This window comes from Staurois parvus, unplaced genomic scaffold (assembly GCF_062004578.1).
Source record: "Staurois parvus isolate SC_StPar_1 unplaced genomic scaffold, SC_StPar_1.0 ptg001988l, whole genome shotgun sequence".
NCBI classification, from domain to species: domain Eukaryota; kingdom Metazoa; phylum Chordata; class Amphibia; order Anura; family Ranidae; genus Staurois; species Staurois parvus.
Genome location: NW_028319784.1, coordinates 25,001 through 51,647, shown reverse-complemented (window position 1 = coordinate 51,647; position 26,647 = coordinate 25,001). Strand labels below are relative to the sequence as shown.

The 26,647-nt window shown below is 45.0% G+C and overlaps 1 protein-coding gene across 1 annotated transcript in view; it reads right to left on the bottom strand.

Moving 5' to 3' along the window:
- Nucleotides 1-4,873: 4,873 nt before the first annotated feature.
- LOC149433077 (dickkopf-related protein 3-like) overlaps nt 4,874-26,647 on the bottom strand; it is a 29,195-nt gene continuing 7,421 nt past the window's right edge. Inside the window, exons 3-6 of the mRNA XM_089664683.1 lie at nt 25,031-25,311; nt 12,139-12,267; nt 10,561-10,641; nt 4,874-5,050 (exon numbers count right to left, since the gene is read on the bottom strand). Of these exons, the coding sequence (XP_089520809.1) occupies nt 5,000-5,050; nt 10,561-10,641; nt 12,139-12,267; nt 25,031-25,243 (474 nt within the window). The 5' untranslated portion in view covers nt 25,244-25,311 and the 3' untranslated portion in view covers nt 4,874-4,999. The remainder of the gene's footprint in view (nt 5,051-10,560; nt 10,642-12,138; nt 12,268-25,030; nt 25,312-26,647) is intronic.

Here is a 26,647-nt window from a genome sequence, read left to right as displayed (position 1 = left end):
ATAGTGGGCAGTGTTCAAAACACTCCTAATACTCTGCAATGGGCAGTACTCAAAATACTCCAAAGTGACAGGTATTAGTAACAATTATCCAAACTCTCAAACAGCAACTCAGCCTACTGAGAATACTCCCAATACTCCAACGCAGAACCCATAAATACTCCTATACTTTATTGCAATAGCTGGCAAAAAATAAGATACTTCTGATACCCAGCTACTGTAGCCGACATTACTCCTAATACTCTGCAGTACCCAGAATGACCCCTATTCTCTAAGGTCATAGTGGGCAGTGTTCAAAATACTCCAAATACTCTGCAGCACTCTGCAACGGGCAATACTCAAAATACTACACAGTGACAGGTATTAGTAACAATTATCCTAATACTCTCAAACTATGACCGGCAATAATCAGGATACTCCTGATACCCAGCTACTGTAGCAGAAATGACTCCTAATACTCTGCAGTACTCAGAATGAAGGAGGCGGAGACAAATCCAGTCACCCTGCACAAGCACAGAGTACAGCTGTGGGAGGAGCCCAGCAGGCTCCACCCACTAAAGAAACTAAACGAGGGGGCGGAGACATGACCAGTCACCCTGCACAAGGAAAGAACACAGCTGTGGGAGGGGCCTAGCAGGCTACCTGCAGAAACTAAAGGAGGGGGCGGAGACAAGAACAGTCACTCTTGCACAAGGAAAGAACACAGCTGTGGGAGGAGCCCAGCAGGCTCCACCCACTACATAAACTAAAGGAGGGGGCGGAGACAAGACATCACTCTTGCACAAGGAAAGAACACAGCTGTGGGAGGGGCCAGCAGGCACCACCCACTACAGAAACTAAAGGAGGGGGCGGAGACAAGACCGTCACTCTTGCACAAGGAAAGAACACAGCTGTGGGAGGAGCCCAGCAGGCTCCACCCACTACAGAAACTAAAGGAGGGGGCGGAGACAAGACCAGTCACCCTGCACAAGGAGAGAGCACAGCAGTGGGAGGGGCCCAGCAGGCTGCCTGCAGAAAACTACAGGAGGGGGCGGAGACAAGACCAGTCCCCCTGCACAAGGTGAGAGGTCAGCAGTGAGCGGTCTTTATTACAGGAAGGAAAAGTCTCACCCTGGATGACCGCACAGATCTGGAAGAAATACACAAAGAACACCGAGATTCAATAAATGGATTTAGACAACATTTGTTTTTCCCGGATTTCTCCTTTAGGTTCTAAAACTGAACAATACCTGAATCTGCTTGGGGGCCGGGTGGGGGGAGGGGAGGGGGGTTACTGTCTGGAATGCCTTCAGGGAGACCCAACAATCTGTTGACTTTTTGTTACTTTCCCGACCTGAAGACTGAAAACAAAATCTCTCCTCCGAGTGGGAACAGATCCGGCATCCATCATCGACATTCAATATTTAATGTTCTTCATGTGATTCAGCGAGAAACAAAACCTGCAGCAAGCCGGAGGCCAAAACCAACAGAGTGATTTCCCCCCAATTACACCGCCCAGCCGCGACCGTCTCCTCCAATGGAATCACAGCGCAACGGGCGATCGGACATAACTCCGGGAGAGGGACGCATGGAAGCTTCACTCGGTGCATTGTATACCACCAATAATTGTCTTTTATATAAAAAAAAAATAAAGTACTTGTTTTGCCTAATATTTTATCCTTTGTGACATCTCAGCTCCTCCGATCCCCTGCAGCCTGTTTGCAGCCACTTCATGCGATGGCTCTATGACATTTCTCAAAGCGGGTTTCCTGATGGTGACAACAGTAGACCTTGCCTGAGTAATGTGTGTTGAATGGACACTTGTAGGGAAAAAAAAAATGTATGACAGGGTGACAACACAGGAGAACAATAGTGGATGGGAACAAAGTGTTGTCACCCTATAACAGGAAGTGACTGAACAAGGAGACAGAGTGTTGTCACCCTATAATAGGAAGTAACTGAACAAGGGCAGAGTGTTGTCACCCTATAACAAGAAAGTGGCCGAACAAGTGGACAGACTGTTGTCACACTATAACAGGAAGTGACTAAACAAGGGGGCAGAGTGTTGTCACCCTATAACAAGAAGTGACTGAACAAGGGACAGAGTGTTGTCACCCTATAACAGGAAGTGACCAAACAAGTGGAAAGAGTGTTGTCACCCTATAACAGGAAGTGACCGAACAAGTGGAAAGTGTTGTCACCCCATAACAGGAAGTGACCGAACAAGGGGACAGAGTGTTGTCTCTCCATAACAGGAAGTGACCGAACAAGGGGGCAGAGTGTTGTCACCCTTTAACAGGAAGTGACTGAGCAAGGAGACAGAGTGTTGTCACCCTATAACAGGAAGTAACTGAACAAGGGGACAGGGTGTTGTCACCGTATAACAGGACCCGGACCCGGCTGGGGAATCAGTGGGCAGTGGTCTCCAAACTATGGAGCCCTTTGCTTGCTTTTATCTGGCCCTTGGGTCACTATTTATTCCATAATTCTCACTGACACCAATGAAGTGGCACAATTCCTCCCAATGAAACATACGGTGGGGCACAATTTCTCCCAATGACACCGACAATGAGGCCCAATAACAGCAACGATGGGGGCCTTATGACACCAATGATGGGGCACAATTCATTCCAATGATACCAATGATGGGGCACAATTACTCCCACTGACACCAACGATGGACCAAAATTTCTCCCAATGACACCAACAATGGGACCCTATGACACCAATGATGGGGCACAATTCATCCCAATGACACCAATGATGGGGCAAAATTCATCCCAATGATACCAATAATGGGGCACAATTCCTCCAAATGACACCAACGATGGACCACAATTTCTCCCAATGACTTCAACAATTGGGCCCAATGACACCAAAGATGGGGCACAATTCCTCCAAATGACACCAACGATGGACCACAATTTCTCCCAATGATACCAACAATGGGGCCCTATGACACCAATAATGGGGCAGAATTCCTCCTAATTACACCAAAAATGTATCCCCACTAACATCTGGACCTTTTCTACTCCCAATGGCCACAGTCTGCCCCCCCCCCCAAAGCATGAAGGACAGTAAACTGGCCCTTCGTTTAGAAACTTTGGAGACCCCTGCTCTGGGGGACTCTACTTACTGGAGGATGCATGTTCTATGGGGGGGTGTATGTATAGGGGCACAGAGAGGGCTATAGGTAGTGATTGCATCCACTAAATATGGCGGCACCACATGTGTGAGACTTTTTCAGTGATTGCACTGATTATACTCCAGGCATTGTATCTTGTGTACCTCATTCATGGGGCGATCAGAGACACTGTTGCTGGCTTGCACTGGTCTGGTGACCCTAACACTGGTGTGACTGTGGTCAGGAACACTTTTTCTGGCTACACTGGCCTGGTGACACTGGTGTGGTGGAGATCAGGAACACCGATCCGATGAAACTATGTGGTGGTGATTAGGAACACTGGCTTACACTGGTGTGGTGACACTTTAACGTGTGGCAGTGATCAGGAACACTGGTCAGGTGACACTGGAACTTGTGTTGCGGTGATCAGGAACACTGTTGCTGGCTGCATTGGTTTGGTGGCACTGTGACTGGTGTGAAATCAATCAGGAACACTGTTGCTGGCTTACACTGGTCTCATGACACTGGGACTGGTGTGGCGGTCATCAGGAACACTGTTACAGGCTTACGTCTGGTGTGGTGGTTTTCTGGAACATTGTTGCTGGCTACACTGCTGGCACTGGGACTGGTGTGACAGAGATCAGGAACACTGTTGCTGCCTTACAGTGGTCTGGGGACACTTTGACTTGAGTTGTGGTGATCAGGAAAACTGTTGCTGGCTGTATTGGTTTGGTGACACTGGGACTGGTGTGAAAGCAATGCTGGCTTTCACCGGTCTCATGACACTGTATGGGTGTGGCGCTAATTAGGAACACTGTTTCTGGCTTACACTGGTGTGATACTGGGACTGGTGTAGTGGCAATCAGGAACACTGTTGCTAGCTGCTGTGACAGTGATCTGGAACACTGTTGCTGGCTTGCACTGATTTGAAGACACTGGGACTGGAGTGGTGGTGATAAGGAACACTGTTGATGGCTTATGCTGGTCTGCTGACACTGGGACTGGTGTGGTGGTAATCAAGAACACTGTTTCTGGCTACACTGGTCTGGTGACACTGGGACTGGTGTGGTGGTAATCAAGAACACTGTTTCTGGCTACACTGGTCTGGTGACACTGGGACTGGTGTGGTGGTAATCAAGAACACTGTTTCTGCCTACACTGGTCTGCTGACACTGGGACTGGTGTGGTGGTAATCAAGAACACTGTTTCTGGCTACACTGGTCTGGTGACACTGGGACTGGTGTGGTGGTAATCAAGAACACTGTTTCTGGCTACACTGGTCTGGTGACACTGGGACTGGTGTGGTGGTAATCAAGAACACTGTTTCTGGCTACACTGGTCTGGTGACACTGGGACTGGTGTGGTGGTAATCAAGAACACTGTTTCTGGCTACACTGGTCTGGTGACACTGGGACTGGTGTGGTGGTAATCAAGAACACTGTTTCTGGCTACACTGGTCTGGTGACACTGGGACTGGTGTGGCTGTTATCGGGGATACTGCACGGCTGCATGGTCATACAGTGTCATCAGAGCAGCCAGCCATTGTCCCTGATCACCAGCCACACCAGTCCCAGTGTCACCAGACCAGAGCAGCCATTTAATGTGTCCCTGATCACTGCCACACATTGGTGAACTGGTGGTAAAATAGTTTTCCTCATAAACTACTTTTAGAATTATTTATATTTTTATCTTTTGTAGACCCCCCCCCCCACACACACACACACACAACACATCCCGTATACCTTACAGAATCCAGAGAGAAATTCACACGGATTCTTCGTTAAATGTATTTGTTTTATTTGAAGTTTATTAAATTGTTGTGACAGATTGTGCCAATCTCGGTGCTGTAGCCAAGCTCATTTCTGGGTAACACATTTCTCCCAGTATGTTCTGTACACGTTATTTAAAGCGGTTAAAGTGTGACACCACAAATCCTTGTTGGGAAATGAGCTGTGAATTAAAATAATTACAGGTTAAATCAATCAGACCTGGATAGCAAGAATTTAATTGCCAATTTTGATCCAGATGACCCTGAAATATCAAGTGTAGGATAATGCAAAGTATCAATTGTGTCTCTGAGAATAAAAGTATATATTATGCAGTGTATGTCGTAATTACCGGATATGACCATCTGTGCCAAATGTGCCCATTACTAAAGATCGATGATCATTATATACCAACAGTGCTCATTATTGAAGGGTAATGCCCTTTACATATCCACAGTACCATTATGGAAAAGAAATGCCCAGTATACACCAACTGTGCTCATTCCAGGAGAGAAATGTTTGTTAAACACCAACAGAGCCCATTATAGAAGAGAAAGGTTGATTATGCACCAACAGTGCCCATTATAGAAGCGAAAAGTCAATTATACACCAACAGTGCCCATTATAGAAGATGAAAAGTCAATTATACACCAACAGTGCCCATTATAGAAGCGAAAAGTCAATTATACACCAACAGTGCCCATTATAGAAGCGAAAAGTCAATTATACACCAACAGTGCCCATTATAGAAGATGAAAAGTCAATTATACACCAACAGTGCCCATTATAGAAGAGAAAGGTCGATTATACACCAACAGTGCCCATTATAGAAGAGAAAGGTCAATTATACACCAACAGTGCCCATTATAGAAGAGAAAGGTCAATTATACACCAACAGTGCCCATTATAGAAGAGAAAGGTCGATTATACCCCAACAGTGCCCATTATAGAAGAGAAAGGTCGATTATACCCCAACAGTGCCCATTATAGAAGCAAAATGCCAATTATACAGTAATATTGCCCATTATAGAAGAGAAAATCAATTATACACCAACAGTATGCAGGCTCGCATTTGGAGGTATCCTGCCTCTCTATTGACTCAGAGGGAAATTTTTCCAGTGAAGACACAGGACATCAGAGGGTCTTTTTAGCCCAGGTTTCCAGACCATCGGGAGTATTTATACAGGAAGGATCCAGGGGTGATCCACAAGGCTCTGTGGCCCTTAGGGGTCACATAGTGGAGGTGAGAGGCCATTGCAGCCATTTTTGGGAGCACCAACCGGTGTGTTGTGCATTCACAGTGTGTTGTTTGCATGACCAGGAAGATTGAAGCACCGTGGCTGTGTCTACACTTACTGGACTGTGTTACACCATTACTGTATTTATGGTCTATTTTATTGTGAGCACTTAGTGTTGTTTATCCCTCCACAGGGATACACTTGTATACAGATTTGAGTCCCATTTTTGGGTACTAGGGGTCACTTGGTTTGTATCCCTTATTGGGATTGGGCTCACTGCATTCATAGGTCACCATATTAGGTCATCTAGACCTTGTGTTTTTTGAGCACTCATTGTCACATATATTTTGGTCTGTTTTTAGCGCTACACCACTTTGTATAAATTTATACACCAGCAGTGCCCATTATAGAAGAGGAAGGTCGATTATACACCAACAGTGCCCATTATAGAAGAGGAAGGTCGATTATACACCAACAGTGCCCATTATAGAAGGGAGCAGTCAATTATACACCAACAGTGCCCATTATAGAAGATGAAAAGTCAATTATACACCAACAGTGCCGATTATAGAAGAGAAATGTAATTTATACACCAACAGTGCCCATTATAGATGAGAAAGGTCAATTATACACCAACAGTGCCCATTATAGAAGAGAAATGCCAATTATACCCCAACAGTGCCCATTATAGAAGATGAAGAGTCAATTATAGGCCAACAGTGCCCATTATAGAAAGAGAAAAGTCAATTATACACCAACAGTGCCCATTATAGATGAGAAAGGTCAATTATACACCAAAAGTGCCCATTATAGAAGAAAAAGGTCAATTATACACCAACAGTGTCCATTATAGAAGCGAAAAGTCAATTAAACGCCAACAGTGCCCATTATAGAAGTGAAAAGTCAATTATACGCCAACAGTGCCCATTATAGAAGAGAAAAGTAAATTATACACCAACATTGTCCATTATAGAAGAGAAATGCCAATCATACACAAAAAGTGCCCATTATAGAAGAGAAAGGTCAATTATACACAAAAAGTGCCCATTATAGAAGCGAAATGCCAATCATACACAAAAAGTGCCCATTATAGAAGAGAAAGGTCAATTATACACCAACAGTGCCCATTATAGAAGAGAAAGGTCAATTATACGCCAACAGTGCCCATTATAGAAGCGAAAAGTCAATTATACACCAACAGTGCCCATTATAGGAGAGAAAGGTCAATTATACACCAACAGTGCCCATTATAGAAGAGAAAGGTCAATCATACACAAAAAGTGCCCATTATAGAAGAGAAAGGTCAATTATACGCCAACAGTGCCCATTATAGAAGAGAAATTCCAATCATACACAAAAAGTGCCACTTATAGAGTAACAATGCCCATTAAATACCAACAGTGCCAATAGCAGAGCAGTGCCCACTGTAAGCCTGTATAGAGCAGCAATGCTCAGTACAGAATAGCAGTACCCCTTATACAGCATCTATGCCCCGGATATAAGAGCGGTGCCACTATATCGGTAACGTTAATTATATACTAGAGATGTCTTATTTATACAATCTGTGCCATCGTATAGCAGACGTTTAGAACCCAATGTCTGCCAGCATAAAAAGAACCAAGGATGGCAAGGGGTTTGGAGGGGTCACCATGCATATCACATGAGTGATGTAATGTTTCATGAACTGATGATCACAATAACTGGAGCATGCCGCTATTTATAAAGAGGGAGAGACAACATTCCACCTGACTGACCACGGAGACACAAAGGGGTTTATTTACTAAAGCTGGAGAGTCCAAAATCAGACTCCCTTCTGCATAAAAACCAATCAGCTTCTAACCTCAGCTTGTTCAATGAAGCTTTGGCAATGAAACCTGGAAGCTGATTGGTTTCTATGGAGAAGTGAGTCTGATTTTGCACTCTCCAGCTTTAGTAAATAAACCCCAAAGGATCAGCAACTGATCCTTCAATAAACACAAGATGAATTACCACCAGAAGATGTGAGAGGAAATAAAGCCTTAAAAATCTCTGCAGGTGCTGTTCAAGGGTCAGTTTGCCCAAAGTGGAAAGCTCGGTTTCGGGTGAATTCCAAGGAGCTGAATTGGTCATATCTCTGATGGGACTCCACATCAGGTGTATGGAGCTGGGCGCTCAGGAGCAGTCATCATTATTAATTCCTTCTTAGGTGTTTGGCTGTTAGGGTAACAGAGATGTCATTAACAGCTTTTTTGAAGCTCTGTTACCAAAAAAATTAAAAAAAAGGGGATGCTTCAAATTAATTAGTCCAGAGTGGTGGGCTGTGGCTCTAAACTGCTTTCTCTTGAGAAGCTATACTAGGTTAAGTACCTGGCACTTCTGAGTGTTTCAAATGCTTGGATCAGAAGTTGTGTATGTGAGGTTCCTTCCACCCATTATTTTGTCTACTCTGTGCCCCACCAGAGCTGTAGTGATTTAGGGGCCCGGTGGATGAGACAACATTTAGTTGGGTAAGCAGGCACCCAACACACCTAGAAAGAAAACCTGAAGCACAAAAATGGCAATTTGGCAAGAAACTGAAATATTAACATGCTTGTTTTGTTGAGGTGCCACTGCATTTAGAGGGTGTCAGAATGCCCCAACAACGTAACAGTCTGAGTAAGGCCAAAATGACCGTGCGCCTGTGTACAAAGCCATATCCATAAAGACATGCTTTGATGAGTTTGGTGTGGAGGAACTCGAATGGCCTTCACAGAGCCCTGACCTAAATCCTACCAAACACTCTTGGGATGATTTGGAACGAGCCAAGTCTTCCCTTCCAACAACTCCTTAAAGACATGGTTTGATGTGTTTGATGTGGAGGAACTCAAATGACCTTCACAGAGTCCTGACTTCAATCCTACCAAACACTCTTAGGGAGATTTGGAACAAGCCAGGTCTTCTCATCCAACAACTCCTTAAAGACACAGTTGACCAGTTTGGTGCTCTTCCAACATTGTGGTAACAGTTTGGGGAAAACCCTTTTCTGTTCCAGCATGACTGTACCCCTTGTGTACAAAGCCAGCTCCATAAAAAAAATGGTTTAATTAGTCTGGTGTGAAGGAACTTAAGTGTCCTGCACAGAACCCTGACCTCAACCCTAATGAACACTGCTGGGATGAATTGGAACTAACCAGGTCTTCTCATCCAACAAATCCATTAAGACATGGTTTGATGAGTTTGGTGTGCAGGAACTCGAATGGCCTTCACAAAGCCTTGACTTCAACCTTACTGAACACCCTTGAGATTATTTTGAACGAACCAGGCCTTCTCATCCAACAACTCCTTACAGACATAGCTTGACCAGTTTGGTGCTCTTCCAACATTTTGGTAACAGTTTGGGGAAAGCCCTTTTCTGTTCCAGCATGACTGTACCCCTGTGTACAAAGCCAGCTTCATAAAGACATGGTTTGATTAGTCTAGTGTGAAGGAACTTAAGTGTCCTGCACAGAGCCCTGACCTCCACCCTATTGAACACTATTGGGATGAATTGGAACAAGCCAGGTCTTCCCAGCCAACAACTCCATAAAGACATGGTTTGATGAGTTTGATGTGGAGGAACTCAAATGGCCTTCACAGAGTCCTGACCTCAATCCTACCGAACACTCTTGGGATGATTTGGAACGAGCCAAGTCCTATCCAACAACTCCATAAAGACATGGTTTAATGAGTTTGGTGTGGAGGAGCTTGAGTGTTCTGCACAGAGCCCTGACCTCAGCCATAATGAACACCTTTGGGATGATTTTTAAGGCAAATTACGAGCCAGGTCTTCTCAACCAAAATCAGAACCTGACTTCACAAATGTTCCTCTGGCTACATGGACAAGCACACTCCAAAGTCTTGTGGAAAGCCTTTCCAAAAGGATGGGAGTTAATATAGCTGCAAAGCTCATATGGCCAGGTGTCCACAACTCTTTGGCCATATGGTGTATTTCAATTGCCCACCAACTTGCCATTGTGGCCACTCGTTTTTGATGATCACACACAAGATCCTCAACACATTAAAGACATCTAGAGTTTGATCTATCTCTGGAACGTTTTATCACATAGTCTAACCACCTTGAGATCCAGTGCCTTCTGAGGTTCCTATTGTTGTCTATGCCCTCGTAGGGGAGATCCAACCCCCTGGTTGTCCTGGGGACCATTGTCTTTGATAGAGAAAGGGATGGTGAATCTAAAATTTTCAAACTGGGACACATGTTCCAGGGATAACCACCAGAGGTGTGATGTTCCCTAATTTTAGGGAAATGTCCACATACTGTCCTGTTGTGTTTCTGGGGGCACAGGATGCAGAAAAAGTCATGCAGTTGAGGACCCAGACAGCTCTAAAACCTGACACATGGTCAGTGTGGAGTTACATTTTAAATAAAAGATAATACTTTCCGCCTGGCACCGCCCTTAACACATAACAGATGCTCAGTACACACATGACAAAGACTCACATGCCCTTTCTTGTCCCCATTTTTCAGTGATGATATGATGGTCTTGGACAGGAAGGTCGATCCAGTTTTATTGTCTGTTTCCTGCAAAGACACAGAAGAATAGCACTGAAGTGTAAATGGTAAAGCAAATAATTATCTCAGAATACAAACATCAAAGAGATACATTGATTTGGTGATTTTTGAGTATGTCAGGGTAGTCTTTTCTCCAAGTGTTGATTTCCCTCCACTTCCTGACCCAAAGGCACAGCAGGAAATGATAAGAAATCTCTCCAAAATCTGGTAAATTCTCAGTTGTCAGTGGAAAAGGTGTCCCCCTAGTCATCTTTTTTATTATATTGGGCCACAGACAACACCAATGGGCCCTACATAATATTCAATGAATTAAACACTACAAAAAACTATCAGGGACTGCAGATGTGCAAGAGGAAAGGGTCAGAGACTAGGGACATGCAACAAGAGCTGGTCAGAGAGTATGGACATGCTACAAGAGCTGGTCAGAGAGTATGGACATGCTACAAGAGATGGTCAGAAACTTTTGGCATGCTACAAGAGAAGGTCAAAGATCATGTGCATGCTAAAAGAGATGGTCAGAGACAATGGGCATGCTACTAGAGATGGTCGGAGACTATGGGCATGCTACTAGAGATGGTCAGAGACTATGGGCATGCTACAAGAGATGGTTAGAGACTATGGACATGCTACTAGAGATGGTCAGAGACTATGGGCATGCTACAAGTGATGGTTAAAGACTATGGGCATGCTACAAGAGATTGTCAGAGACTATGGGCATGCTACTAGAGATGATTGGAGACTATGGGCATGTCACTAGAGATGATCGGAGACTATGGACAGGCTACAAGTGATGGACAGAAACTATAGACATGTTATAAGAGATGGCCAGAGACTAGGGCATGCTAAAAGAGATGGTCAGAGACAGTGGACATGCTACAGTACATGGTCAGAGACTATGGGCATGCTACTAGAGATGGTCGGAAACTATGGACATGCTACTAGAGATGGTAAGAGAGCATGGACATGCTACAAGAGATGGACAGAAACTATAGACATGTTGTAAGAGATGATCAGAGACTAGGGTATGCTAAAAGAGATGGTCAGAGACAGTGGAAATGCTACAATATATGGTCAGAGACTACAGACATGCTGTAAGAGATGGTCAGAGACTATGGGCATGCAACAAGAGATGGTCAGAGACTAAGGCATGCTAAAAGAGATGGTCAGAGACTATGGGCATGCAACAAGAGATGGTCAGAGATTAAGGCATGCTACAAGAGATGGTCAGAGACTGCGGACACGGTACTAGAGATGGTAAGAGACTGGGGACACAGAGCTAGAGATGGTCAGAGACTGCGGACATGCTACTAGAGATGGTCAGAGACTATGGACATGCTGTAAGAGATGGTCAGAGACTAGGGCATGCTACAAGAGATGGCCAGAGACTGTGGACACAGAACTAGAGATGGTCAGAGACTATGGACATGCTACTAGAGATGGTCAGAGACTAGGGCATGCTACTAGAGATTTCAGCACCTTGTATTCCCGGGTAATCGGTGTACATACCTTGTTAATTTCCTCTTTGGTGATGATGGTGTCATTCCCAAATTTCGTCTCCTTGACGGTGGCATTATGGTAATTAGGTGGGAGGTCCTTCAAGGACACTCTGTCTGCCGCAGTCTCTTCAGCCTCCATCTGAAACAAAATCATCATTACAGATCTTCATCTTCCAAAATGGCAAATCCTAGAAATGATCTCTACCTACTGATTGGTTCGAAACTCCCTCCTGGCATCCTCCTGTGTTGGCTCACTAAATCTCCACCATCAACAATAGACCCCCCAGCAACAATAGATCCCCCCAGCAACAACAGACCCCCTCCATCAACAATAGATTTCCCCTAGCAACAATAGACCCCCAGCACCAATAGATCATTCCCAGCACCAATAGATCACCCCAGCAACAATAGATCTCATGCAACAACAATAAATTTCACTCAACAACAATAGATCCGCCAGCAATTATAGATCGCCACCATCAACAATAGACCACCAGCAATAATAGACCCCCCCCAACAACAACATACCCCCAGCACCAATAGATCACCCCCCAGCACCAATAGATCATTCCCAGCACCAATAGAGCACCCCCAGCAACAATAGATCCCATCCAACAACAATAAATTTCACTCAACAACAATAGATCCGCCAGCAATAATAGACCCCCCCCAACAACAACAGACCCCCAGCACCAATAAATCCCTCAAGCAACAATAGATTCCACCCAACAATAAATTCCACCGATCAACAATAGATTTCCCGGCAACAATAGATCTCCACCATCAACAATAGACTGCCAGCAACAATAGATCCCCCTAGCAACAATAGATTCCCGCACCAATAGATTCCCCCACCAGCAATAGATCATATCTGACAACAATAAATTTCACCCATCAACAATAGATCCCCCAGCAGCAATTGCCCCCCCCACACCCAAAAAAAAGAGAGAATAGGTGCAGGTTTCTCCCCCCTTACAAAAAAACCCTTTGTCTCCATCCCCTACTCACCTTCAAGCAAGATCCTTTGCAGCCAGCAATGACAGACCCCCCCCAGCAACAATAAATATCCACTATCAAGAATAGATCCCCTCAGCAACAACAGACACCCTCCAGCAACAATAGATTTCCCCTAGCAACAATAGATCCCCAGCACCAGTAAATCCCCCAGGAAAAATAGATCCCATCCGACAGTAATAAATTCCATCCATCAACAAAGGATCCCCCAGCAATAATAGATCTCCACCATCAACAACAGACCCCCAGCACCAATAGATCCCCCTAGCAACAATAGATCCCACCCAACAATCAATTCCACCCAGCAACAATAGATTACCCAGCAACAATAGATCCCCCTAGCAACAGTAGACCCCCAGCACCAATAGATCCCCCTAGCAGCAATAGATCCTATCTGACAACAATAAATTCCACCCCAAAAGCAATATAACCCCCAGAAACAATAGATCTCCACCATCAAAAATAGATCCCCAGCAATAATAAATCCCCCCAGCAACAACAGACCCCCAGCACCAATAGATCAGTCTAGCAACAATACATCCCATCTAACAATAAATTCCACCCATCAACAATAGATTCCCCAGCAACAATAGATCTCCACCATCAACAATAGACTGCCAGCAACAATAGACCCCCCTAGGAACAACAGACTCCAAGAACCAACCGATCCCCCAGCAACAATAGATCCCATCCGCCAACAATAAATTCCACCCATCAATAGATCCCCCAGAAGCAATTGCCCCCCCCCAAAAAAACCCACCAATAGACCCCCTATGTAACAATACAGTAGATCTCCCAGCTGCCAGCATCAATAGACCCTTCACCAGCCAGCTACAATAGACGGCTCCCTCTACAGTAGATCCCTCCCAGCAACTATTGAGTCCCTTGCAACATAAGATCCCTCCAGCAAAAATAGATCCCCCACCAGCCAAAATAGACCTCTCCAGCAACACATGACCCCTCCGTTACAATAGATCCCCCAGTGTCCAGCATAAATAGACCCTCCAACACCCCATTCAGTGCTGGTCCCCCCGTGTTCCCGCTGAAAAAAAGCCAGACGTAATTGCTGTAATTATTCCAGATGGCAGATTAAAAAAAAAAATATATAGATAATTGTGCAATTGTAAAATTTTAATTAAAATTGAAATAAATTCCAAGGACTCCTTCATACGGGTGCAGGGGCCCCGTAGGAGAGGCTTAGTAATTGGCTAGTAATGGTGCCAGGAGCACAAGTCCCTACATCTGCTCTTGTCCAGATAGAACACTGTTCTTCCTGCTGAGGCCAAACATATTGTGCCCCACGCCGTGCCAGTGGCCCCCGCACGACATTCCCGGCCATCGACCTTTAAATCTCAAGGAAGGAATGCCCACACATATAAGCAGATCTGTTGCACTTTACTGATTCCTGGAATACAGGGCGTGGCATAACAGCCACATGCAATCTGGAGTCACTTGACAATAAACAGTCAATCACATTTAGCGGACAGTCTGCAGTAGCCACATGTGAAAGCATTGTGCAGCCATTAAAGTAATGCCGGCCATAGACGGGTCGAAAAAAAAAAATCGGCCCAAGTGGGGTAATTGGTCGGCCGTTTTTCAGAGTTTTTGCATATTTTTTTTATCGGTCATGTTGGAAAAGAAAAAGAAGGAAGCAGGAAGAAGAGAAAGGAAGAAGAAGGAAGAAGCAGAAGAAGAAGGAAGAAGAAGGAAGAAGCAGAAGAAGAAGGAAGGAGAAGAAGGAAATAGGAAGAAGAGGGAAGAAGAAGATGAAAAAGGAAGAAGAAGAAGGAAGGAAGAAGAAGAAGGAAGAAGAAGAAGAAGGAAGGAAGAAGAAGAAGGGAGAAGAAGAAGGAAGAAGAAGAAGAAGAAAGAAGGAGGAAGAAGAAGAAGAGGGAAGAAGAAGAAGGAAGAAGAAGAAGAAGAAGAAGAAGAAGGAAGAAGAAGCAGAAGAAGGAAGGAGAAGAGGAAGAAGAAGAAGGAAGAAGATGAATTAGAAGAAGGAAGAAGAAGAAGAAGAAGGAAGAAGAAGAAGAAGAAGAAGAAGAAAGAAGAAGAAGAAGGAAGAAGAAGGAAGAAGAAGCAGGAAGAAGAAGCAGGAAGAAGAAGAAGAAGAAAGTAGAAGAAGAAGGAGAAAGTAGAGGGAAGGAAGAAGAAGAAGGAGGAAGAAGAAGAAGGAAGAAGGAAGGAGAAGAGGAAGAAGGAAGAGGAAGCAGAAAGAAGAAGAAGAAGGAAGAAGAAGGAAGGAGAAGAGGAAGAAGAAGGAAGAGGAAGAAGGAAGAGGAAGAAGGAAGGAGAAGAGGGAAGAAGAAGAAGGAGGAAGGAGAAGAAGGAAGAAGGAAGAAGAAGAAGCAGAAAGAAGAAGGAAGGAAGAAGAAGGAAGGAAGAAGAAGAAGGAAGAAAAAGAAGGAAGAAGAAGAAGAAGAAAGAAGAAGGAAGGAGAAGAGGAAGAAGAAAGAAGAAGAAGAAGGAAGGAGAAGAGGAAGAAGAAGAAGGAAGAAGAAGGAAGGAGAAGAAGGAAGAAGATGGAAGGAGAAGAGGAAGAAGAAGAAGGAAGCAGAAGAAGAAGAAAGAAGAAGAAGAAGGAAGTAGAAGAAAGAAGTAGAAGAAGCAGAAGGAAGAAGAAGAAAGAAGAAGAAGATGAAGGAGGAAGAAGAAGAAGAAGGAAGAAAAAGAAGAAGAAGAAGAAGAAGAAGGAAGAAGAGGTAGAAGGAAGAAGAAGAAGAAGGAAGAAGAAGGAAGAAGAAGAAGAAGAAGAAGGAAGCAGAAGAAGAAGAAGGAAGAAGAGGAAGGAAGAAGAAGAAGAAGAGGAAGAAGAAGAAGAAGAGGAAAGAAGAAGAAGGAAGGAGAAGAAGAAGAAGGAAGAAGAAGAAGAAAGAAGAAGCAGGAAGAAGAAAGAAGAAGAAGGAAGAAGAAGAAGAAGAAGAAGGAGAAGGAGGAAGAAGAAGAAGAAGGAAGAAGGAAGAAAGATGAAGAAGGAAGAAGAAGAAGAAGAAGGAGAAGGAGGAAGAAGAAGAAGAAGAAGGAAGTAGGAAAAGAAGAAGATTGTATTTGTATTATGAAACAATGTATTTGTATTGCTGTCACATTGTACGGTGCGCTCCCCGTCTCTGCAAGGGACAGAAGTTATGGGGTTAATGCCGGCCATAGACGGGTCGAAAATCGGCCGATTTTTTTTAACGTTGGTGGTAACGTCGGCCAATCGAACAACCGATTTTTGGTGATTCGCTTTTCAGAGGAGCGGCTGTACCTGCCACCCATGTGAATGAGCCCCACAAATGACATCACCCCCCCCGTTAAGTCTTCTATGAGATTGCAGCCATTAGCGCCTATGTAAGCGAATTCCGCGTCTGGCCTGAAGCTCGTCATTCTTCCTCCTCCAGACGTCTCCCAGAAATAAAATGATATGTGTTTTTTTCCAGGCGGGGAAACTTTGGACTCGGGGAGAAGCTGCGGCCGGATTTTATTTCTACACCGTCCTCAGCGTCTAATTTAATTCACTGCCAAGAAAATTCTGCCTTCCGAGGAAAATTAAAAAAAAAAAAGGTCGGGTTTTGTGGGTAAGGGGGGAGGGGCGTACAGGGAACCAGAGAAAAATGTAGGATTCCATGGCTTTACGATGAAATCCCTGTTAACTGATTAGATCCTGGCGCCGGCTTTCTGGGTCATCATCGAGCTGAGCATTACAGCCGTAACTTTGTTAAAGGGGAACTCTGCTGAGATGAATACCAGGGGGATGACTGCCTTCTGAAACTGTCAGGTGCCTGGATGTCATGGTAATGCTCCGGGATTTATGTGGTGGGGCCCTGAGTCCAGATTTAATGGGAATTCCGATGGGATGAAGTGATTGCCGTGATGTGCCAGGAGGAGGGTTAACCCCTTGCCTGCCGGGCACTTCCCCCCCCCCCCTTCCTGTCCAGGCCAATTCTCAGCTTTCAGTGCTGTTGCACTTTGGATGACAGTTGCGCAGTCATGCAACACTGTACCCATATGAAATTTTTATCATTATTTAATCACCACTGGGTTTTTTTTTTCTTTTTGCACTATAAACAAAAAAAAGAGAACATTTTGAAAAGAAAAAGTTTTTCTTTGTTTCTATTATAAAAGGCTGCTCTGATAGGCACTGATAGGTAGCACTGATGGGCACTGATAGGCAGCACTGATAGGCAGCACTGATGGGCACTGATAGGCAGCACTGATGGGCACTGATGAGGCAGCACTGATAGGTAGCACTGATGGGCACTGATGAGGCAGCACTGATAGGCAGCACTGATGGCACTGATGGGCACTGATGAGGCAGCACTGATAGGCAGCACTGATGGGTACTGATGAGGCGGCACTGTTAGGCAGCACCAGGGGTGGACTGACCATTTACCCACTCGGGCACTGCCCGAGGGTCCAGGGTCAGTGGGGGGCCACATTAGATGCTCCTGATACCTTTCATAAGCTTTTTTGGGTGTGGTTTGAGTGTGGGCGAGGACACAGGGGCCCCATGATTTCCTATTGCCCGGGGGCCCCATGAGTTGTCAGTCCACCCCTGGGCAGCACTGATGGGCACTGATAGGCACCACTGATGAGGCGGCACTGATAGGCAGCACTGATAAGCAGCAGTGATGGGCACTGATAGGAAGCACTGATGGGCACTTATAGGCTACACTGATGAGGCAGCACTGGTGGGCAATGATGAGGAGGCACTGATGAGTCTACATTGATATGAGGCAATGATGGGTACTGATAGGTGGTAATGATGGGCACTAATAGGCTGCAGTAAAGGGCACTGATTGGTGGCACTGATGGGCACAGATTGGAAGCACTGCTGGGCAGCACTGTTGGGCACTTTTGGGGCTGCACTGATAATCAGGGCACAATTATCAGTGTAGATGAATTGTTTCACAGGTGCCGATTATCTGTGAAATGTCATTTGCTGACAATTTCAAAACTGATAAATGGAAAGTGAATTTACATGGTGATCAGCTGTGATTGGTCTTTTACTGTGTCATGTGATCAGCTGTGTCCAGAGAATACAGCGATCACAGGCAGCGCAGGGTGCACGCCGCTATGGGTGCAGGGGGGAGCGCTATGGGAGGATAACATCATATGACGCCCTCCCAGAACTGTAGCCGTCATTCAGTCAAGAAGTGGTTAAAGCTGAACTCCGGCCTTCCCTCCAGTTGTACAGGATCCTCTGCTGCAGGGATCAGCCGAACGTCCCTGTGTTCGGTTCGACCAAGGTTTGCCAAATTTCACGTCCAACCCGGGACCCCATTGAAATCAATGGGAGCCCAATCTGTCAAATCAAATATGCCCACTTTCTGGGCTAATTGGCCAAAGGTTGTCAAAAATAGATGGGGGGGGGGGTGTCAGCAGATGGGCACTGCCCAGGGGGAATACGAACTAATGCAAAAATGTTTTAAAAATCCTGAGGGCAATGCTTTCCTCTAAAGCACTGACATTTAAATGGAAAAATCTTTTAAAATTGCCAATCAATGACATTTCCCTGCTGGCTTCTAAGTACAATAAAAGCAAAAAAAAAAACAAAAACTGCACCCTCAGAAAAAAGCCCCCCCAAAATACATAGCTACCTGCTGTGTAGTTTGGGGGATCTTTGGGGGGGGGGGGGTCTGTGGGCTGTTTAAATTTTGAAAAAATGAAGATGGCAGTGAAATGTCATTTGCTGACAATTTCAAAACTGTTCTTTTTTTTTCCTTTGTCCCTTTAGCAGTAGCAAATTCTACATCAAGAATAAAAAAATAAATTGCATAGAGTTCCCCCCCCCTTTGGGTCTGGTATGAATTTTAAAGGGAGATCCCGTGCAGAAGAACAACAAAAAAAACCAAAAAACTTTGAGGTCTCCCAGAAATCCTTAGCAGACCCTTAATCCGAGCATGCAGCCTGGCTGGTTAGGAAGGTGGGGGAATGAGTGTGTGCCTTCCCCCTCCTGAACCATACCAGGCCACATGCCCTCAAAATGCGGGGTGCCTTGCCAGGGGGGGGGGGGGTCCTATGTTGACGAAGATAAGAGCCACCCAAGCCCAGAGGTTGTGGGGGTCCAAGGGCAGAGGGCTTATTGGAATCTGGAAGCCCCCTTTAAAAGTAAGATACCCCCCAGATACTGGCCACTCTATAGGTGAATGAGTAAGGGGTATGCAGACACCTACTCATTCACAATAAATGTCACCTAGAGATATACTGTACACATGAAGCATTTGACAAATCCTTTATTCCGAAAAAAGAAAATCCCAAAAAAATTTCCCTCACTGTAAATACATTGTCAATGATGATGCCCGTGGCCAGCCCACTCACTGAAATGAAAAAACCCCGGGAGACCCGGCGCACAGGACCGATCCCAATGGTATCGAAGATAAAAAAAGCTTTGTCTTTGGACACACTTTATGGAAAACTCTCATAGCTGTTCCTCACAATAGAAGAACAACCTCTACTTCCCAAAACCCCCAATTAATCCCAGAAACTTTTTCTCCTTATATCCTGTCTAAATCTGAGAGCTTTTTCCTCTGTATACCCCCAATGAGTCCCACAGCCTCTACTTTCCAAAACCCTCAATTAATCCCAGAGCCTTTTCCTTCCTATACCTAAAATGAGTCCCACAGCCTCTACTTCCCAAAACCCCCAATTAATCCCAAAGCCTTTTCCTCCTTATACCCTGTCTAAGTCTGAGAGCTTTTTCCTCTGTATACCCCCAATGAGTCCCACATCCTCTACTTACCAAAACCCTCAATCCCAGAGCCTTTTCCTTCCTATACCTAAAATGAGTCCCACAGCCTCTACTTCCCAAAACCCTTAATCCCAGAGCCTTTTCCTTCCTATACCTAAAATGAGTCCCACAGCCTCTACTTCCCAAAACCCTCAATCCCAGAGCCTTTTCCTCCTTATACCTCAAATGAGTCCCACAGCCTCTACCTCCCAAAACCCCCAATTAATCTCAGAGCCTTTTTCTCCTTATATCCTGTCTAAATCTGAGAGCGTTTTCCTCTGTATACCCCCAATGAGTCCCACAGCCTCTACTTCCCAAACCTCCAATTAATCCCAGAGCTTTTTCCTCCATATACCTCAATTGAGTCCCACAGCCTCTACCTCCCAAAACCCCCAAATAATCCCAGAGCCTTTACCTTCCTATACCCCCAATGAGTCCCACAGTCTCTACCTCCCAAAACCCCCAATTAATCCCAAAGCCTTTTCCTCCTTATACCCTGTCTAAATCTGAGAGCTTTTTCCTCTGTATACCCCCAATGAGTCCCACAGCCTCTACTTTCCAAAACCCTCAATTAATCCCAGAGCCTTTTCCTTCCTATACCTAAAATGAGTCCCACAGCCTCTACCTCCCAAAACCCCCAAATAATCCCAGAGCCTTTACCTTCCTATACCCCCAATGAGTCCCACAGCCTCTACTTCCCAAAACCCCCAATTAATCCCAAAGCCTTTTCCTCCTTATACCCTGTCTAAGTCTGAGAGCTTTTTCCTCTGTATACCCCCAATGAGTCCCACATCCTCTACTTACCAAAACCCTCAATCCCAGAGCCTTTTCCTTCCTATACCTAAAATGAGTCCCACAGCCTCTACTTCCCAAAACCCTTAATCCCAGAGCCTTTTCCTTCCTATACCTAAAATGAGTCCCACAGCCTCTACTTCCCAAAACCCTCAATCCCAGAGCCTTTTCCTCCTTATACCTCAAATGAGTCCCACAGCCTCTACCTCCCAAAACCCCCAATTAATCTCAGAGCCTTTTTCTCCTTATATCCTGTCTAAATCTGAGAGCGTTTTCCTCTGTATACCCCCAATGAGTCCCACAGCCTCTACTTCCCAAACCTCCAATTAATCCCAGAGCTTTTTCCTCCATATACCTCAATTGAGTCCCACAGCCTCTACCTCCCAAAACCCCCAAATAATCCCAGAGCCTTTACCTTCCTATACCCCCAATGAGTCCCACAGTCTCTACCTCTCAAAACCCCCAATTAATCCCAAAGCCTTTTCCTCCTTATACCCTGTCTAAGTCTGAGAGCTTTTTCCTCTGTATACCCCCAATGAGTCCCACAGCCTCTACTTCCCAAAACCCTCAATCCCAGAGCCTTTTCCTTCCTATACCCCAAATGAGTCCCACAGCCTCTACCCCCCAAAACCCCCAGTTAATCCCAGAGCCTTTTTTTATTGAACACTCTCATAGCTGTTTCTCACACTAGAAGAGCAGCTCATAGGAAGACGTCGTTCCTGACACCCCAACAGCAGTCTCCACCGACTTTCCACCGCGCCATGAAGAGCACACCGCTCTGACCGATGTATGGCGGGAGATCTTTCATTGCCCCATGAGAACAGAGGTTTTTTCCTGGTTCAGATCGACTTTGCTGTGACATGCTATAGAGCGGGAGCGGTCATATATAAGTACATAAACGGAAGTTTCTGCAGAGGCACACAGAAATGTTATCAAAACAGCGAACTTATCCTTGAAGAGAGGATTTCCTTGCCAAAAAAAAAAAAATCTAAATTCTAATGTGTGGAGCCAAATTCCTGAGTTGTAACCTATACCGAACCTTAACTTCTTCAGTCCCAGAGCCTTTTCCTTCCTATACCCCCAATGAGTCCCACAGCCTGTACTTCCCAAAAAACCCCAGTTAATCCTAGAGCCTTTTCCTCCTTATACCCTGTCTAAGTCTGAGAGCTTTTTCCTCTGTATACCCGAAATGAGTCCCACACCTCTACTTCCCAAACCCCCAATTAATCCTAGAGCCTTTTCCTCCCTATACTCCAAATTAGTCCCACAGTCTTTACCTCCGAAAACCCCCAATTAATCCCAGAGCCTTTCCTCCCTATAACTCAAATGAGTCCCACAGCCTCTACTTCCCAAAAACCCCAATTAACCCCAAAACCTTTTCCTCCCTATACCTCAAATGAGTCCCAAAGTCTCTACTTCCCAAAACCCCCAATTAATCCCAGAGCTTTTCCTTCCTTTAGCTAAAATGAGTTCCACAGTCTCTACCTCACAAAACCCCCAATTAATCCCAGAGCTTTTTCCTCCTTATACCCTGTCTAAGTCTGAGAGGCTTTTCCTTCCTATACCCCCAATGAGTCCCATAGCCTCTACTTCCCAAAACCCCCAATTAATCCCAGAGCCTTTTACTCCCTATACCTCAAATGAGTCCCACAGCCTCTACCTCCCAAAACCCCCAATTAAGCCCAGAGCCTTTTCCTCCTTATACCCTGTATAAGTCTGAGAGTTTTTTCTTCTGTATACACCCAATGAGTCCCACAGCCTATACTTCCAATGGGGACATCAGTTGTGGTGACAACCAGGGACTCCCTCACTTTGGAGGGATTTCCTTTCACTTCCTTTTTTGGCTATGGAACAAAAAGTGAAGGTAAATCTCCCCAATGGCAGAAAAAAACTGACAAGGGTTAGAACCCTCCTTTACTTTATCCAAAATGGAAAAAAAAGTTCCGCCCTTAGTTAGTTAAGTCTCTGAGCCTTTTTCTCCTATACTCCATTTCAGTCTCTGAGCCTTTTTCTCCTATACTCCATTTCAGTCTCAGAGCCTTTTTCTCCTATACTCCATTTCAGTCTCAGAGCCTTTTCTTCTCTATACCGCCCTTTAGTCCCAGTTTCTTTTTCTTACATATACCCCTTTCATTCTCAGAACTGTTTTCTCCCTATGCCCCTATTAGGTCCCAGAGTATTCCCCCCTTCCTCCCCATAACCCCTCTTGAATCCCAGAGGCTTTTCCTTTCTATAGCCCTCCACCCTAGGTCCTTAGATCTCCCTTTTCCTCCCTTATACCTCCTTAAATCCTAAAGCATTTTCCTCTCTATACTCAATTACATCCCAGACCCTTTTCCTTCTTATATATACCTCTTGGGCCTCAGAGTCTCTTCTTTTACCCCCATTAGTCCCAGAGACTTTTCCTTCCTATATACCCCTTGAGTCCCAGAGCTTTTTCTTCCTTTTTCTCCACTGAATCTCAGAGCCCTTTCTTCCCTGTACTGCACCTGCGTTCCAGAGCCTTTTCCTCCTTATTCTCTATTGAATTCCAGAAACTTTTCTTCCCTATACCTCACTTGAGTCACAGAGTATTTTCTTCTTTATACTCCTCTGATTTCCAAAGCCATTTCTTCTTTATACTCTATTATACTATTATTGAATCTGAGAGCCTTTTTTTCCTTTTTCTCCACTGAATCCCAGAGCATTTTCTTCCTTATATCCACTGAATCCCAGAGCATATTCTTCCTTATACTCCATGGAATCGCAGAGCATTTGCTTCCTTATTTGCCAATGAATCTCAGAGCCATTTCTTCCTTATACTCCATTGACTTCTACAGCCTTTTCTTCCTGATACTCCATTGAATCTCAGTTTTTAATCCTAATACTCCATTGAATCCCAGAGCTTTTTCTTATCCTTCATTGATGTCTACAGCATGTTCTTCTTTATACGCCATTAAATCCCAGAGCAGTTTCTTCCTTTTTCTTCACTGAATCCTTGGACATTTTTTCCTTATACTCCATTGAATCTCAGAGCCTTTTCTTCCTTATATGCCATTGAATCTCAGAGCATTTTCTTCCTTATACTTCATTGAATCCCCGATCCCAGAGCCTTTCGTTCTTTTTCTCCAATGAATGCTAGAGAATTTTCTTCCTTATACTCCATTGAATCTCAGAACTTTTCTTCCTTATACTCCATGGAATCCCAGAGCCTTTTCTTCCTTATACTCCATGGAATCCAAGAGCCTTTTCTTCCTTATACTCCATTGACTTTGACATAATTTCCTTCCTTATACTTCACTGAATCCCTGATCCTTTTCTTCCGTATATATGCCGTTGAATCCCAGAGCCTTTTCTTTTTTATACTCCATTGAATCTCAGAATGTTTCTTCCATATATGCTATGGAATCCCAGAGCATTTTCTTCCTTATATGCCACTGAACCCCAGAGCCTTTTTTTCCTTACATTTCATGGAATCTCACAGCCTTTTCTTTCTTATACTCCATGGAATCCCAGAATCTTTTCTTCTCTATACTCCATTGAATCTCAGAACGTTTCTCCCTTATAGTCCATGGAATCCTGGAGCATTTTATTCATTATACTCCATTTAATCCCAGAACCTTTTCTCCTCTATACTCCATGGAATCCCAGAGCCTTTTCTTTCTTATACTCCATTGAATCTCAGAACGTTTCTTCCATATACTCAATGGAATACCAGAGCATTTTCTTCCTTATATGCCACTGAACCCCAGAGCCTTTTTTTCTTTACACTCCATGGAATCTCACAGCCTTTTCTTTCTTATACTTCATGGAATCCCAGAGTCTTTTCCCCTCTATACTCCATGGAATCCCAGAGCCTTTCACCCTCTATACTCCAAGGAATCCCAGAGCCTTTCACGCTCTATACTCCAAGGAATCCCAGAGCCTTTCCCCCTCTATACTCCAAGGAATCCCAGAGCCTTTCCCCCTCTATACTCCATGGAATCTCAGAGCCTTTTCTCTTCTATACTACATGGAATCCCAGAGCCTTTTCTCTTCTATACTCCATGGAATCCCAGAGCCTTTTCCCCTCTATACTCCATGGAATCCCAGAGCCTTTTCCCCTCAATACTCCATAAAATCCCAGAGTCTTTTCTCCTCTATACTCCAGGAATCCCAGAGCCTTTTCTCCTCTATACTCCAGGAATCCCAGAGCCTTTTCCCCCTCTATACTCCATGGAATCCCAGAACATTTTATGGTGGTTCCTCCAGACAGAAGGAATTTAAATAGAGTTTTCTGGATTTTTCAAATAAATATACTCCTAATTTTGGGCACTTATCTTACGGAACTCTCAGGCGGCACTAATGGGGATGCCTACACGGCCTCTCCATGAATAAGCAGCCCTCTTGTACGCTTGGTGCCTCCTACCTCTTTCACAGCATTTTCCAGCTTGGAGCTGGAATCCCTAATCAGATCTCCCACTTCCTTGAAGATATCATTCAGGCTGTCCGTGTCCCCAGGGAGGTCCAACAGAGGATCCAGATCTGGAAGGTCCGGGGTGACTTCATAGGAGATCTCAGATCTATTGGTCGGAGAGGCCACCACAACGCTCAGGGTCACCGCCAAGAAGACGAGAAACATTTTGGAAAGGACAAGCGTGGAGCTCTCTTCTGCACCCTCTAACAGAGGAAGAAATGAGTCTTGAAGACCTGCAGGAGAAAGCAAAACGGAGTCAGAGACCTTCCAACAGTGGAAGAAACGAGGCTTGTAGACCTGCAGGAGAAAGCAAAACGGAGTCAGAGACCATCCAACAGAGGAAGAAACGAGTCTTGTAGACCTGCAGGAGAAAGCAAAATGGAGTCAGAGACATTCCAACAGAGGAAGAAACGAGTCTTGTAGACCTGCAGGAGAAAGAGAAAAGGAGTCAGGGACCTTCCAACAGAGGAAGAAACGAGTCTTGTAGACCTGCAGGAGAAAGAGAAAAGGAGTCAGGGACCTTCCAACAGTGGAAGAAACGAGGCTTGTAGACCTGCAGGAGAAAGTGAAAAGGAGTCAGAGACCTTCCAACAGAGGAAGAAACGAGTCTTGTAGACCTGCAGGAGAAAGCAAAATGGAGTCAGAGACATTCCAACAGAGGAAGAAACGAGTCTTGTAGACCTGCAGGATAAACCGAAAAGGAGTCAGAGACCTTCCAACAGAGGAAGAATTGAGTCTTGTAAACCTGCAGGAGAATGTGAAAAGGAGTCAGGGACCCTCTGGGTTATTTTTTTACCTGATGCCCTATGACCTCTGCACTTTACCAGGGTGTGAACGGGCACCCCATGCCTAAAACCTAAAGCAACATTGTATACTATGCATAACAATGTATCAAAAAACTTACAGTAAATAGTCATTGAGTTTGTTAGCTCTCACGTGGAGGCACTGAGCAGGCTAGGTACTGAGCCATGGGGAGCAGAAAAGAACTGTCAAAAGAGCTGCGTAACAAGGTAATAGAACTTTGTAAAGATGGAAAACGGTATAAAAAGAGATCCAAAGCCTTGAATATGCCAGTCAGTGCTGTTCCATCGCTTGATTAAGAAGTAGAAAATTCGTGGATCTCTTGATACCAAAACAAGGTCAGGTAGACCAAGATAGATTGCAGCCACCACTGCCAGAAGAATTGTTCGGGATACAAAGAAAATCCAGCCACTTACCTGTCCTTCGGTCCAGTGGTGTCCTCACCACGGCTGGTTTCACCGGCCGTCTTCTTTCCCTGGCGCCGGCATCTTCAGTGTGGGCACCCGGCTGTGACAGCTTGCGGCTTCACAGCCGGGTGCCCACTGAGCATGTGCGGGAAGCGCTGTGCTTTTTGAATGGCCTCGTGGTCTTCTGGGACCTGTCACGTGTCCCAGACTACAGGGAGGGAGGGAGGACAACTTCCGCTTCCAATCGCCTAGGCGATCGCAGCGGAAGTGGGAGCGGGTACCTGTCAAATTCGAGTATTAATATGCAATGCGTTGCAGCAACCTATTCACATGAATGGGCCGGCAACACACCAAACATTGC